This window comes from Macrobrachium nipponense, chromosome 5, assembly GCF_015104395.2.
Source record: "Macrobrachium nipponense isolate FS-2020 chromosome 5, ASM1510439v2, whole genome shotgun sequence".
Classification (NCBI taxonomy): domain Eukaryota; kingdom Metazoa; phylum Arthropoda; class Malacostraca; order Decapoda; family Palaemonidae; genus Macrobrachium; species Macrobrachium nipponense.
The window spans coordinates 24,915,927-24,933,426 of NC_061107.1; the positions used below are offsets into that span (position 1 = coordinate 24,915,927).

Below are 17,500 nucleotides of genomic sequence, written 5' to 3' on the forward strand. Positions count from 1 at the left end.
GTGGATTACTTCTAGAAACGGGAAAGAGTATTAAAAAGTGTAAAAAGTTAAGTCATTAAGAATGGAACCATTCCCATACTACCACACACAAAATATTTTTGCTTCACTCTGAACGAAAGATGATTCTGTATGTTTCCTCGTTATAAAGACATTCGTTTTACAGTTTCCTTGAATTTTCACAATCTGTACCATGTCTGATATCATCTATATAAAAAGAGAATAAACATCTTAACATATTACCCCATCTCATATATGTCTACTTATTACTTCCAGGAATGCCAAGCGCTTGTCACATATGCGTGTAATGAATCGACAAAATGAAGTGTTATAGAATCTTCAGTAATTATAAACATTAGGTAGATAGTGTACAAAGTAGATATCTTTTCTTCAGAGATCTGTTTTTTGCGAATTTGTGAATGTCTACATTTTGACTTGGATCATCAGTAGATTTCTTAATCCTCCTTTTATGCGTACTATAATCTTATCACTTTTGGTGATAGGGTAAATAAGCATCTATTAATTTATACAATTTTCATTGTGTATATATTACCATATTGGTGCGCATATGTGTTTATTTATATAAATCTTGGTCGTAAATTATTTCCAGTTTTTTATTCGTTTTAATTCATATTTGAATGTCTGAAAGTCAGGGAAGCAATTAAGTCTTTCCATTCATAAGTGCCCTTGTGAGCTGTTGCAGTTGGTTGTTTGTTTTAATGATTGCTTGCAAACACACTCAAACACAAACACATACACACACACGCACACACACACACACACACACACACACATATATATATATATATATATATATAAATATATATATATATATATATATATATATAATAATTTATTTATAATATACATATACGTGAATATATATATATATATATATATATATATATATATATATATATATATATATATATATATACACATTATTCGAGCTACAAATGTCCTTTAATATCTAATTCGCTCTACCTCGGAATTATATTTTCATATATGTACCGAAGGGGAATTTTTAGTTGATAATAATTTCGTCCCCCCCATGGGATCGAACCACCGTCCAGTGGACGGGAAACGAAATGCATGTAATTTGATTACCAGTTGAAGCCACAAGAAAATTTTTAGAAAGAAACGACTAGTACTTGGTACTTTCGTGTAATTAACTCATCTTCGGGTCACAAAGATGTGTTAATTACGCGTAAGTACTTGGCACTGTCATTCCATTTAGTCTTTCTGTAAAAGGAAACTCTTGTCCCGGCTTTGTTTGTCCGTCCGCCCTCAGATCCTAAACGTTGCTGGGGCTAGAGGGCTGCATATGTTGTTCATCCACCTGCCAATCATCGTCAAACATACCAAATTGCAGCCCTCTAGCCTCAGTAGTTTTTATTTTATTTAAACTTAAATTTAGCCATAATCGCATTTCTGACAGTGCTATAGGTACCAACAACATAGACCACCGGACCGTGGCTGAGTTTCATAGGCCGCAGGTCAGGCTTTTAAGGGCTGTGGCTGAGGCCACCACTGGGCAGAAAACTCGATTGCGCCGAGGGAAATTCGGCCCATTTTGTTGCTTGTTTAAAGTTTTCCTGAGGCTTCAGTTGATACAGACTTACACACACACACACACACACATATAAGCGAATATAATTAAGAATAATAGTTCATTCAATTACTGCATGTATAGTGAAAAGTTAATAAACTTAACCATCTTTTGAATATATATTATTAGCATTTATTTATAACACGTATTATAAATATATATATACTATGATATATCTATATTATATATATATATATAATACATTATATACATATATTATATGTACATATATATAATATATATACGTATGTATATATAATATGTATGTAGATATACAAAAATATCTCCCATTAACCTTCCTTAATCAACTGGCACAACAAGTAAGTGATTCAGCATTACAGGTCGTGCTTCAATACGTTGCTCATATGACGAAGGCTTCATCAAATATCTAATGCAACATAAGCTTCGCTGGACTCCGAAACGCATCGTGAATTATCACAACAAATCCTGCCTCACTAAGTACGTAATGTCCATGAATCATCAGTACAACACTGTGCTACACCAGCGTCCTTCTTTCTACTCACCTACATCTAGCCCTGGGATCTCCGCCACGACGTTGGGTCGAATGGAGGCCGTGGCAAAGGATGTCCATCCGAAGAGCAGAATAGTGATCATGCCGCTGACTCCTAGTTTCCTCCTGTCCCGCCCAGAGCGCCGGTCCTGCTGAGAGGTGAAAGAAGGAGAAGAAGACGACTTCGTCTCCGGTTCCATCCTAGTTCCGAAACGGTTCGATTACCCTCTCGCAGGCTTCGTCCGAATCCAAGGCCCTAGAGAAATGTGAGAAAGAATTGGAGAAGGTTAATGTCAGGGAATACGACATCATTCATTCATGTTTCTGTCCATTTGAAATGACTTCTGGCCCTGACCTTTCATATAATTGGGAGATAGATGAATTTTTTGTAATAACTGACATTTTTCAATTTCGTATTAGGTACAATGTCAACGATGGCTTTGATTTAGCAACACGACCCTTCATTCATCGAGTACGGACAATTGGCATTTTCATTATAAAGGAATATTATGAAATAAAATTTGTAGCAATAATTTACCATAGCTGAACTAGACGATCTCAGATACTGAATTGTTCTCAGAGAGCAAAAGAAACCATTGCAGTGCCGGTTTTATTTATCTGAATTCTTTCGGTTAATTTTTAATATATAACGAACAGTCTTACATAAGCGGTATTAAATAACATTTAAATAATAAAGTTCATAAAAGAGATTTATCATCTACAAGAAGGGTTAAATATACATGAATTATCCTAAAGCCAACGCACAATTTTTCACTTTTTTTTCCCATTGCTCCGACGTCATTCAGATAAAGATAGCCAATGCTGCCTTCTTTTCCTCAAGGAAATTTATAAAATGCCCCACAACGACTTAAGCCGGATAGATATATTGAAATGTAAAAAAAGCAGAGTCGACCTGATATGAGCAACACTAAAATACCGAGCAGGGGGGAGAAGATGGCGCATATCGTAAATTACGAGCAAAACTCCAGTGGTCCCATTTCTTGGCCCTGAGGCACTCCTCCCATCGCCCTGAGTATTATTAGATCGAGGACACGCAGTCTTCCTTCCTTATATCTCTCATTTCAACTCGAGTAGGAGTCGTACTGCCGTAGTTTAGAGTTGAAAAATGTCCTTTGGAACGACTCCTCTAAGCGTGGGATGAGTCCTAGACCGCGTAGGATATCCCATCATAAACATTTTGCCTTTCGATTTATTGCCGTTAGGGATGTTCGTTTTATAGGATGGTCTCCTCTTCCACGTACACGTAGCAGTGATGCGGATGAAAAGAAGCGCTTATTTACCGAATGGTTTCTCTGCGAATTTGTGTCAGAAAGTGTGTGCACGCACACAGAGAGAGGCAAGTAGTCTTGTGGAAGATATATACATAAATACATACACACACACACACACACACACACATATATATATATATATATATATATATATATATATATATATATATATATATATATATGTATGTATGTATGATTGTACGAACAAGTTACAGCCACATGGTTGTAACCATGTTCATATATATATATATATATATATATATATATATATATATATTATATATGTACTATATATATATATATATATATATAATTCTAATTATTTTCTTCACTTCATTGTTCAGGTTACTAATGGACACATTAGTACCTGATCAATGAAGTGAAGAAAATAATTAAGAAAATATGAAGCAATTTAAAAAAAGCTGGGTAACAGTGAAAAAAGCCATTCTATTCAATGAATATATATATGTAAATGTAATAGCCACAATGCCCTCTTAACTTCTCAAATTCTTTGCTCTTTTTGGATCCGCTTGTCACTAAAACGCCTCGGGGAGAATCTAACTGCAAAGAAATATGAAAAGAAATCGTGACATCCGGTAGTGGGAAACGTTAAGGTTATGGTATCGCAGTTCGTTTCCCGCTACCGGACATCATGATTTCTTTCATATTTCTTTGAAGTTAGATCTCGAGGCTTTGTAGCGACAAGCGTATCCAAAAAAGAGCAAAGAATTTGAGAAGTTAAAAAGAGCCCATTGTGGCTATTACATTTACATATCTATCTGGTAAAAATGACAGGTAGATTCTACATATATATATATATATATATATATATATATATATTATATATATATATATATATATATATATATATACATACATATATATATATATATATATATATATTATATATATATATATATATATGTATGTATAATATATATGTATTATATATGTATATATATATAGTATACGTATATACTTTACATATACATAAATATACATACATATATAACATATAATTTATTATAAATGTATGTTTTATAGATATACACTGTGTATAAATATAACGAGATTGATTTTGGTTCCAAGTACAGACCCTGTATTCAATAGGAGTATATATAACAGTAAGTGTAGAAAAGTCCGCTTAGTATATACATATAGGACATACTATATATCTATGTTATATTATATATATATATATATATATATATATTTATAGCTTTCGTAATCGTAAATTTATGCTCACATTTGTGAGCCTATGAGGCATGATGTGTACGTACTAAAGCGACAAAAATGTATTTAGGAAGTCAAAAGCGATGTATATCAGCTGATTTACTCGTAAATGAGACCACGTAATGATTGTTGAAGTTAAACGTACTGTCAGACCTTCAATCCAGCACTTCTCTTTAACTTTCCTCACGTGTATGTAGGACCTCTTGGGAACAGCTGCAATCACATTATTTGCACGGGGAAAGAGTCTTAGATTCTATGTACCTGGCTGGCTACATAACAAATGTTATATATATATATATATATATAATATATATAATATATATATATATATCATATATATATATATATATATGTGTGTGTATATATTTATATATATATATATATATATATATATATATATATGTATATATATATATATATATGTATATGTATGTATATATATATATATATATATGTATATATAAATGTTATATATATATATATATATGTATATATATATATATATGCACAGATAGAAAAAAAAAGTTAAGTATGCCTTAATTTAACTAGATTACTGAGCTGATTACATATGTTTACGTGGCTAGGAACCAGTTGGTTTCTTAGCAACGCGACCTTCAGCTTATTGTGGGATCTGATCCATATTATATCGAGAAATGAATTTCTAAACACCAGACAAGACATGAATTCCTCTGGTACTGCGTTGTCAGAGCGAGGAAGCGAACTCGGACTACCAGATCGGTTGGCGAGCATTTAACCCACTCGCCCAACGAGGAACTGCACAAAGAAGGGGGAGAGAGAGAGAGAGAATAATAAAACACATTGATTGTTCAGACTCTTTGCAGAAGGAAGGCCTTCTAATATGATTAAGAAACGTTCTTGCATTTGATAACCGACTAACCCCTAGTCCCATTCGCTTCTTCTCATCGTCCGTAACGAAGCAAATGATTGCGACCCTTTGACTCATACCTCCACCTCAGCTTCATCTTATTTCAAAGCTCTTCCATCACGCACCATCTGGTAAATTACCGGAGTAATGGCCGCGGTAATTACCGAGGTAATTTGCGGCCTTTGTCCTGCCGTGGGACGGTCCGGCGAACACCGGTTGCATAAGCTGTTGCGTCCCCGCCGCGGTCTTTGAAGTCGGTCACTGAGTGGATGATCTCATAAGATATTCATTAAAATGGGTTTGCCAGACTTTGCTTCCGCGGGGGAGAGGGGTCCCCCGTACTCGCTGTTTACTCAGTCTTCGCTTTGTGGATCGGAAACAAAAAGTAGGTCGTGTTTATCTCCCGTGCTTGAGGAGAAGATGGACGAGTATGCGTTATGCTTTGTATGTATACGAGTATGTACGTACGTGTTTATTGCTTTTATGGACGTAAATTTACACACAGAATTCGTTCATTTATTTAACTTACATGTATGCATACTTACGTGTAGGAATTCATGCCTTATATATATGCATACATATAATGCATGTATTCCTACACGTGTGTATGCATACATTATATATATATATATATATATATATATATATATATAATATATATATATATGTTATATATATATATATATATGTGTGTGTGTATGTGTGTGTGTGTGTGTGTGTGTGTGTGTATCTACCTGGAAGAGAAATGTGAAACGAATGGCAGGAGATGAGTGGAGATTTGTCCAAGATGAAGCGCATGAAAGACACAAGTGGTGGAATTGCTCGTTGCATTAAAAATTGTAATAAAGACGAGAAATTACTAAGGACTTTTTAGAATGATTTGAGTTTATTACATAAATACTTTCAGTAACAACTTTTCAAGAAAAAGGGTGCTTTGATAACATGAAGCAGGCATTACACCAGTAGTGGCCCTTGTCAAAAGCCAGCCCGTATGAGTGATAACGTGCCAAAGGTAATGAGAGGCGTAGTGTGGACCTCAGGACTCAGGGAAACTTAACGAAACGATAGTAGAATCCTTTTAATTTTCTTGTCTACATCTACAAGGAATACATATAAAAAAGTTCATGTCTTATATTGATCGTCTATTTTTTTAAATTCTTTTTAACTTCATTTATCTTTCTTAAAGAACTATTCCTTTATTATGGTCTTGAAGGAAGGCTTCCTGATCTACCTATCTATCTATGTATCAATCTACACACAAACACGCACACACATATATATACTAATATATGTAAACATTATATATATATATATATAGTATGTATATATATATATATATATATATATATATATATATATATATATAACAAAATACAGCAAAAAAATGAAAACTTAATTGGAGATAGTATTTTCGTCTAATTGGCTTCGTCAAACTTTCATATATACACTATTTCAATTAGAGGAAACAACTGGGTCTAATCAATCTTTTGTTCTTTTTTCGTGATAAATATTATATATATTATATATATATATATATATATATATATATATATATGTGTGTGTGTATATATATATATATGTATATATATATATATATATATATATATATATATATATATATATATTTATATATATAATGTTTATATATATTAGTATATATATGTGTGCGTGTTTGTGTGTAGATTGATAGATAGATAGATACATAGGTAGATCAGGAAGCCTTCCTTTAAGACAAAAATAAAGGAATAGTTCTTTAAGAAAGATAAATGAAGTTAAAAAAAATTAAAAAAAATAGACGATCAAGATAAGACATGAACTTTTTTTATACATATTCCTTGCAGATGTACACAAGAAAATTATAATTATTATACGATCGTTTTGTTACGTTACTTGAGTCCTGAGGTCCACATTACGCCTCTCATTCCCTTTGGCACGTTATCATTCATACGGGCTGGCCTTTGGCAAGGGCCAGTACTTCATCTCATCCAAGCTCCCTTATTCTTGAAGAGTTGCTACTGAAAGTATTTATGTTATAAACTCAAATCATTTTAAAAAGTCCTTAGTAATTTCTCGTTTTTATTACAATTTTTTAATGCCATGAGCAAAGGGCCCCCTATAAAATTCCACCAATTGTGTCTTTCATGCGCTTTATCTTGGACAAATCTCCACTCATCTCCGGCCATTCGTTTCGTATTTCTCTTCCAGGTAGATTTGAGTCTTTCAGCTCTTCTGGTGCCAACAGAAGTTTAGTTGACACCAAGCTTTCTAGGGATTTTCTAACCCTTTGCCAACCTACCTTCATCAGCATCTTATCTTAATGATTATGGTACTTCTGTAATTTTGTGTTCAGTATCGTTTCTAACTCAATCCTGTCATCTGACTCCTAATTCATAGCAATATCATTCACACTAGATTATGAGTCTTTGGTCAGTCTTTGTTATCCAAAATTTTATTCAGCCTGCCCCTTGTTTGGGTTACCGTTTTGAGTCTTCTACTAAATTCCAACTCAAAATAACCTTCATTGGAAGTCAATATTCCTAAATATTTTAAGTATTCAGTCAATTCTAGTGCTGCTTTATTCCCATTGTCCTCATTACCTTGGTTTTTCTAAGATTTTATCTTGAGTGATACTCTCTAAATATATGATGCATCTAATAAACAAGCTTTGTAAATTTATGGATGTATTTGTGGATTTCCTTTCGTATAAATACAACACCGGTAATTGCCAAATTATTTCCTACACAAACACTAAGAAATTGCACCTCATTTTCGTCTGCAACATCTTCCAAGCCTTCCTTGCCTATGACATCCTTCATAACTTCATTGTTCCTAGCAACATTTGCATTTATATTACCAACATCAATTATCATATCTCTTTCTTGAGTGTAAATTCTGCAGATCTGCATAAATTTCATCTCTTATGTTCCATGAGAGTTCATTTGTTATGCCTGACACACTATAATACTCATATTACAGTGCATTGATTGAAATGTTGCAGACAGTAATGTGCTGCTCACTACTCTCCAGTCAGTCAGTACTGAGGTCATTCCTACTCATCCTTTGCAAATTGCAGCTGTTCCTCCTGAATGAATAAACACATGACCCCATCCAGTCTTTCGTCTTCCCTTGCAATGTGATTCAGAAACGGCTAAGATGTCCAATTTATATTTCTTGAATACATTTTACATCTGTTCTTTCTTCCCAATATGATTTAGGGTTCTTACATTTCCAATTTCCTAGTTACAGTTTCTTGAGCAAGGCCATAATATTCGATTGTGGATCTATCTCAAACCCTAAGCTGGGTGTCCTAATTCAGGTACTACTAACTGATCCAGTTGAACCTGGTACTTACTATGGGGCAGAGATGCAACTCCCAAGAAAGATTTTTATAACCCAGTTACTAGTAAGGGCTAGTCAGGTACAAGAATATTTACTTCTTAAGATCTTAGCAACGAGTTAGATAAGCTATGTGATTACATTTGTCTTAGGGGATCCACATCAAAAGAAATATTGTGTTATGAATCATGGAGATCATGAACCTTTCATGAGGATTTTCTACTCAAAGATTGTGGATTAAACAGGCTCTCACGGTAGTGTCCAATGAAAGTTTCGACGAAAAAATAGAAAGATAATGTTTCAGGATAATATTTCCTATAACAATTTCTTGGAAAAAGAAAATAATGGGAGGGAAAGAGTTCTTCATGTCGTTAACTTCCAATAGAAAGATACAATTCTGATCGTTACAGAAATGATTATGTAACTTTCCAAGCCCCAACAGTTCCAGCCTTTCTTCCTCCCCATTCTTGTATGAAGCGTTTATTCCGGCACCCTCGAGTGTGAAAACATAAAAGCGTACTTCAGTCCCTCGTGTGTTTGAAGTACCCTAATCCATCACCCGAATCTTTTACACTGCGGCCGATAAGGAGACATTACTCTACGAAAATAGAAAGAACATGGAAGTATATGAGTCACGGAACAGGTCGTTACCGTTAATTGACAACAGTTCTCATTATTCAAGGGAAGGATCATGAAAATACAAGGCTCGTGAGCGTTCGTTTGTACGTTTTTCCTGCCTTGTTTGTATGATTGGTTCGTTCAGCACGGAACGAGCCACTTTTGGAACCATTTGACTTAAACAGAACCGCGGTATTGGAATGATTAAAACCGTTTTCGTCGTTGATGTGAATAATGACGTAGCAGCTGCAAAACCGCTTGATACTACTAAAGGAAACACGTACCGTTGCTTCCAAACATCAACTGACATGGCCCGAAATTAATTCACTTCTTAGCGAAAGAAGAAAACAGAATATCATCTCTATGCGACATAAAAAAAAAACCATTATTCATGTTCATGTCAATAATTTCGAAACGCCATCAATCATTCCATAGTTTTGGGGAAAATAAGTTCATTTGCATTTCAGCCCAGAAATATTTTGGCAGATTTCGGAGAGATGGTAAAAAACTTCCTCCATACAAAAGACAGGAAAATATAGAATGAAGCTAAACCGTTACTTATACAGCGCAGATTTTACTAAATTGCTGGGAAAAATTAACTTTGCACAAGCAAACATTTCCCGTCAGGCAGACTGTGCAATCCCTGCAACATGATCTTTTCAAAATGTTACTCGACCAATAACTACGTCTGGAGATACAATTTTTGGTTAAGCGGAACTTGAAGCAAGAAGTGAAATATTTTCTCTTCCTGAAAGCATATCAGTCACATTATCAATATCATTTAGCGCCTCAGTGGCGTGGTCGGTTTGGTCTTGGCCTACCACCTCGGTGGTCGCGAGTTCAATTCTCGGGCATTCCATTGAGGGGTCAGACATGTGTATTTATGGTGATGGAAGTTCACTCTCGACGTGGTTCGGAAGTCACGTAAAGCCGTTGGTCCCGTTGCTGAATAACCACCGGTTTCATGCAACGTAAAAACACCATACAAACAAACAAACAAACAGTCAATATCATTTATGATGGTGGAATGTTTGATATATAAAGGAGAATCGTAGAGATGTATATTAAAAGGAGTGTCATGTGATGATATTCTTCGGAATTTCTTGAGATTTAGTTAGAATAGTATCATTTATGAAATTTGAAAAGACGTGTGTGAATATAGCGACCTCTCAACAGCTGTCGTGCATTTCGTGCATTTGAAATACCTTCATTCTGCTCACAAATTACCTTTGCTTCCTGTAACGAAAGATGTTCTTCTGACCTACGCAAGCATTTAGATCAAGGAGGAGATTCCAACGAAAGGGAAACTGAATTCGTTCGAAGCGGAATCATCAGCTTTTCGACTATAGGGACAGGAAGGGGAATGAAGAATGTCATTGATGAGGATGGAGGGAGAGAGAGAGAGAGAGACAGAGAGAGCGAGAGAGAGAGAGAGAGATGAGAGAGGGAGACAGGGAGTATGAATAGGTTCCTCTGACGTGCCACTAAAATTATGCGTAGGGTAGATTGTCGAGGAAACCTTTATATTATAAAGAGAGTTACCAGATTCATTTTGTGAAGAACGAGAATACGTCCAGATGAGGGGAACTTAATTTCTTAAACGTAGGTGAAGCAAGTAAATTTGTAACCTGATATGCTTAGTTTCTACCAGCCAACTTATCTGGGATATATGGGATATATATATATATATATATATAATATATATATATATATATATATATGTATGTATATATATATATGTGCGTGTGTGTCTTTGTGTGTGTGTGTGTGTGTGTGTGTAATATATGCATAAGTATATATATGTGTATATATATGTATGTGTGCGTGTGTTTGAGTTTATGATATCGTCGTAATTATCATAATGGTTTTCCATGATTTTTGAAGAAAATGGACCTTTTATTTCTTTTGTGTAAACGAAACGGCCAAAATGGAAGAGGGTTTTCATATGTCGAAAACTTTATTAAACTTTTTTCCATGGAAGTTAACTATCTTTCCATTCTTGTCTGTCTCGCTTTTCTTTAATTGTTGAACTAATGTTAGTGGTCAGATTTTTTCTTGAGATACTCACAATTTGTTTGCTTTTGTCCCTGTGTTTGCACGTAGAACATTAGTCTTTCACTTTTAATCTCTCTTTCATCGATGGTGAACTGAGGATGTAATGTTTCTGTCTGCATCTGCTTTAGTATGAAAACATAACCTGGAGAATAGAATTGGATAGAATCTGAATGAATCCGTTCGTGATGTGACCCTTCCTGTTGATGGACGCACTGGGGTGTCTGAAGAGTTGATGGTTTATCCCCATCGAACTCATCATTAGTTTTCCTGGTTGTCATTACTGATGGGTATTTGAAATAACACTGCAAGCATTCCTGATACACTGAGAAAATATCAAATGACGTAAATTGTTTGGTAACTATGATAATAGACTTTCTTGTTCACTTATGATGACTTAGTGGGATTATGATTTTTGCTGTGGTCTACAATACACATAAATCAGTGCACGGAAGAAACAGGTGTCAAAAGTGGGTTGGGTGAAGTAAGACTATGCAGCTATTTTCCTTGTGTGAAATAATAGCCTGTGGTTACCCAACCTATCAGCCTTTTTAGGTAAAAAAAATTTGACTCGTAAATATATTGTAGATTTCCCCATCTTTCCGCTGCAAAAAGCAACGTATTGACACCAAACGCCCTCTGATATTATACAATAATCAAAACAGCCCATACATCATTTTATGCACAAGTGTATTTGACAAGCTTAGGAAACATTATCGTACCAAAGACCACCAATATACTGTTTACAATCTAAGAGTGGCTAACCTGCTAAATGATTATAAATACCACTTGAGGAATATTCCTTGTCGAATTTATCTCATATGCACTGATCACATTATCAAATGTCATACGGAAAAAGAACTTGGAAAAGAGAGGAATTCCATCTTCATGGCAGCGGTTGGCCCCTCTTCTTTGTAGCACGTAACACCATTTGAATGTTGAGGAATTCAAAGTGATGTGTAGTTGAGCAAATACATCAGATTTCCTTAGGATATATAGCCAAGAAAGATAGCATTATCCTAACTTGGAAGCCGATTCTTTAAGTGTGCTTTGTGTTTTTCTTTTTTTTTTCTTAGGGGCTTATTTTTTTTGCGCTTGAAGTTGTATTTTTCTTGATGTATTTTTTCTTTGTAGGCCATGTACTTGCAAGAACAGAAGAGATTACTGTCCACTTTGTTTATTTTGTATTATGTTTCTTTGTGGACAAATTTGTACTAATAATTGTATATTTTTTGTCAATAGAATAACTAACTAACTATAGATTGGCATGTGCCTTTGTACATGCAGGGGTTTGTTCATAGGCGAGTATGCTTCTTTTTATAAATCCGCGTTAATATTTACGTATTACTCTTATTACGTTTAAAGGAAATAGCGGGTAGGCTTAACCTGTTAAAAGACATAAAAAAACGTAAGGAAATAATGGAACAGTATTTGCTACAGGCAATTGTAACAATGGATAAGACGAGGAAAGGAATCGGTTAAAACCTTGAAATCGTATTCGCAATTGTCACATCATGGAGCACAGGTTCAAACAGTTTCTTGAATCAACGCACATTCGACGGCAGCATCTCGGAATGTGTTTACAAAAGGACGAGAGAGAGAGAGAGAGAAGAGAGAGAGAGAGAGAGAGAGAGAGAGAGAGAGAGACTTATAAGCCTTTGGAATCCCGGTAACAGATCTGCTTATTCTCATTGCCACGCCTAAAGGACAGTAGGCAGTGTTGAAAATACAAATAAATAGCATTTACCTGCAATGCTCGATCGAAATGTTTATGCCGAGAACACCAGATTAAAAAGATGGCAAGGAAATTCATTGTGAATTCCCAAATATTCACCAATTGCTGGTTTCCCATCGCAGCAGTGACTAAAAGCCTAAATACTTTTGCATGGCAAGCGTCTACGGCTCTGACAGCACGGTCATTCTTTATGTAAACATTGTTATCCGGAATAAGACCCGGCCTCCAATACTGTTTGTCGGATTCCTACTTGGCTCTGTCAAGTTTCCTTTGCTAACTACGTAACACTCCATGGAGAGCGTCGGAGCCAGCAGAGAGCTCAGGAAATCCCTGTGAAATTGCTACAAAGGGGAGCTACAGGGGAATGCTCGAGTGTTTACACACAACAACTCCCTTCTAAGTGTTTGCTCAGGAACCAGGGGCACCTCCCCCACCCCTCTCCCTCCACTCGAGTGGGGTTGGCCATGAATCTTTTTATTGCATGAAAAGGGGTGACTTTTCGATTGATCTGTGATTGAAATGTCACGGTTTTTCGTTGATTCTTAACAGCTTTTTGTTATTATTATTATTATTATTATTATTATTATTATTATTATTATTATTATTATTATTATTATTTTACAAGAACGGAATAATGATTATTATTTATATAACATGTAGTTGTAGTAGCATTATTATTATTATTGTTATTATTATAGCAGCACTTACCTCCAGTGGAAAAGTTTCAGAATACTGCCAAATAACCGCAGAAATTATGATGCTCTGTTACACACAGGATCAGCGAACATATTGCTGTAAATTTCACCTAATTCGGTCACTAATCAAGAGATATAACGAGAAGGAACGTTATTGCGAGCAATGGCGAAATTAGGACCGAGTGCAGAAAAATGAGACCCTCCTTACAATAAATTCCTTGCCCGAGCGAGGCCTGGCCATTAGAAAAAGTGAAACGAAACACGCTATTTAGCAACTGAAGGTCTACCATTATCCAGTAATTAAACTGTACAAGAGGTAACTGCGATGCATTAATCTCGCAGCGTTTTGGGGTACGTCTGAGATAGATGGCTTTTTGGGCGCTCCGACCCCCGAATTCTTTGGACAAATATGTTAAAGTACAATTTCTCTCTCTCTCTCTCTCTCTCTGAGAGTCAGTTAGGGTTTCATGAATTGTTTAATCTCTCTCTCTCTCTCTCTCTCTCTCTCTCTCTCTCTCTCTCCGTAAGGAAGCAATTAATTTTTTCCTCTCTCTCTCTCTCTCTCTCTCTCTCTCTCTCTCTCTCTCTCTCTCTTTCTTTGAAAGTCATTTAGGATTTAATGTATAGTTTCATCTGTCTCTCTCTCTCTCTCTCTCTCTCCATCCTCTCTCTCTGCTCTCTCTCTAATCTATAATCATATATATATATATACATATATATATATATAATATATTATATATATATACATATATATATATATATAAAACAAAACATGAAAAAAGGAAATGGAAATATATATATGAATATGAGTATATTGCTCATGCAGGAGAGAGAGAGAGAGAGAGAGAGAGAGAGAGAGAGAGAGAGAGAGAGAGAGTCCCAAAGGGGGAAGGGGGGAACCGGACTGAAAAGTCAGCAGGAAATAAAGCGATAAAACTCGCAATAACCAAATGAGGATCCATTAAGTTATGAGTGACCCACCTCATAAACAGAAGCGCCCAGCAAGATAAGAAAAAAAAAAAAAAAAAAAACTTGGGGTCATCGGTGCGGGGGGGGTCGTACAATTTCGATAATCTATTTGCCATTAGATTTCTGTGCCATAAAATAGAGACAGGGCTTAAGCAGAATGTAATGGAAACTCGTTTTCTCCGCTATCGAAAAGCCATGGCGATTGCAAGGGGGCTGGGAGTCCCCGGCGGTTTTTCAAGAGGGGAAAATAAATTCTCCTCAAAGGATGGAAATGAAATGGAATGAAACGCGTTATAGCGGCTATTGCGGGAAGCGTCCGATACATAGTTTGTGATTAGCTGGGCAGTACAGCAGCTGGTATAATCGTTCTCGGCTTGGCAACACTCTTCACGTTTTTAATTGGGCATCCACCTTCGCGTATCACTTTTTTTGTCGTTGGTTACTCTAAGCATTGATGGACTAAGCTCTCTGGCGTCAACGTAACTACGTCAAATGATACCGTTGTTTACTATAACTGTGTGGATACTCACTATGAAATTCAGGGCCTCTGTAGCACGGTTTTTTGGATTTTGCTCCTTATCAAAGCATCGGATGTAGCTGAAAGTTGACATATGCATATTTTACAACTACACACAAATTTTGTCAGCATTATCAATAACCTAAATCCGATAGTTTTAATTTATATGGAGTAAAAATGATCTAGCCGACGCCATGGCCAATGATTGCGAGCCAAGAGTCGAAAAACATTCATTACGTAAGCAAGGTGAACATCGTTTTACGAAATGTTGCCCCGCCCATCCACCAGACAGAAACCCCTTCACCTTATTCCATCGGCTCTGAAACCCATAGTAGTCAAGAATGGCTAACAGAATTTGGAATTGTCCCCGTGGTTGCAAAACTGCATTTGTCTTACGACTTGCAACTTTATACAGTCAAGAGTAAGCCCGTGGCCATACTTACTATAGCCTGAATAGGTAATTATTCAGTTTCTAGTTTAAATCCAATGTTTATGGTCTAATTTGTATTTAGCGTAACGTGATTATAATACTTGTAATGTCATTCAGGATTTTGAACATTTCCATTAACTATTCACTATGCCACCAAGAGAGAGAGAGAAAGAGAGAGATTGTATGTAAACAGTCTTTATATAACTATTTTTGTTAAAATAAGATTTTTATCCAAAGTAAATACAAGCTTATATGTGCTAAAATCTCCAGCAGACCAACGGATCATCCGATATGATTTTCTTTCTTTTTCTTCAGTCTGTACGACCATGTTGGATATAAAGACTTTATGAATGGCGGAACGATACATAGATGTGGGTGGGGTATCTGTGCTAGCGTAGTAATACTACTGTAGCAGTAGTGCCGCAAAGTTAGTAATAGCAGCAATATACATGAATTAAACGTTTAGGCCAACTGCTGGGATCCCTGAGGATCATTTAGCACTTCTTACAACTACTCGAGAAATGAGTTTTTATATCCAGAAGTTAGATTTTCTAATACAACAATGTCCATGATAGACTTCATTGTTATCCTGAATTATAACGAGGCCAAAGTGGGTGGAGCCTCATGAAGTCATCATTCTGACGATAATTATTGGTGAAGGTTTAAAGCCAAAATACGGTACCGTCTTTTTTTTTTTTTTTTTTGTTTTTTTTTTTTTTTTTTTAGTAAATCTAATAGCCGATAAATAAAAATTGCTTGACATTGGATACAGCAGTTATCAAATCAAGCTTGTCTACTATGTCTTTGAAAATTACCAACTATTCCCTACATCTTGTCAATCTGATTGTGACCTATAAAGTAGATTATAATATCTTAGGACACTTATTTTGTGAGTTAGACTAATAATCGAAGTGTTTTTGTATTTATTAACATATTTTGTTGGTTTGATCATTAAGACAATTATCAGTGAAGAGGATTCAGAGTTCATAAAGGTGTACTGCTTTGCTTGTATTTAAATTTTTGTCATTGTTGCCAGAGGTATAGCCTTCTTTACTTTTACATTATAAGTACCAAATTTATTCAACCTACGTAATGCAGAATACAGTCAAAATTTATGTTTAGATATAATGTGTATTCTGAATAAGCGTTATATCTATGAAATGCATAGATAAAAAGTTATTGCCAAAAAAACCGTGTTACAGAAGCCCTGAATCTCATAGTAGGCGACAGGCCATCGTTCTTTGACACACAAACACACACACACAACTTTTTTACCTCTCTTAGTTAGTCTCTTTTATGTTTTATCCCGTTGGAACACTCCCGTTAGTACACCTCACGTGGTGCACTGTAAGCATTACTAAAGATTGTCTGCAGCGTCCCTTCGGCCCCTAACTGCGCACATTTTTTAGCCTTTTGCTTTAGCTCCGTTCCCACTAATTCCTTTTTCACGTCTTGTTGTCCAAACACTCCAACTCCCTCTCTGCAGTGTCATGAACGCTAAATGTCTGAAAGCGGCCCAGTGTATGGCTTTGTAGCCAAGTTTGCGCAAATCAAATCAAATCTAAACTTTCTTATTATGAAAGCCTTTCATTCCGTAGACGGTTCTAAGGCTTTTTCTTT

At 35.6% G+C, this 17,500-nt stretch overlaps 1 protein-coding gene across 1 annotated transcript in view; it reads right to left on the reverse strand.

Moving 5' to 3' along the window:
• LOC135215257 (uncharacterized) overlaps nucleotides 1–17,500 on the reverse strand; it is a gene marked incomplete in the record, with an annotated part of 184,379 nt that overhangs the window by 101,223 nt on the left and 65,656 nt on the right. The window contains 1 exon segment of the mRNA XM_064249788.1: nucleotides 2,131–2,373. Coding sequence (XP_064105858.1) covers nucleotides 2,131–2,317 — 187 coding nt within the window.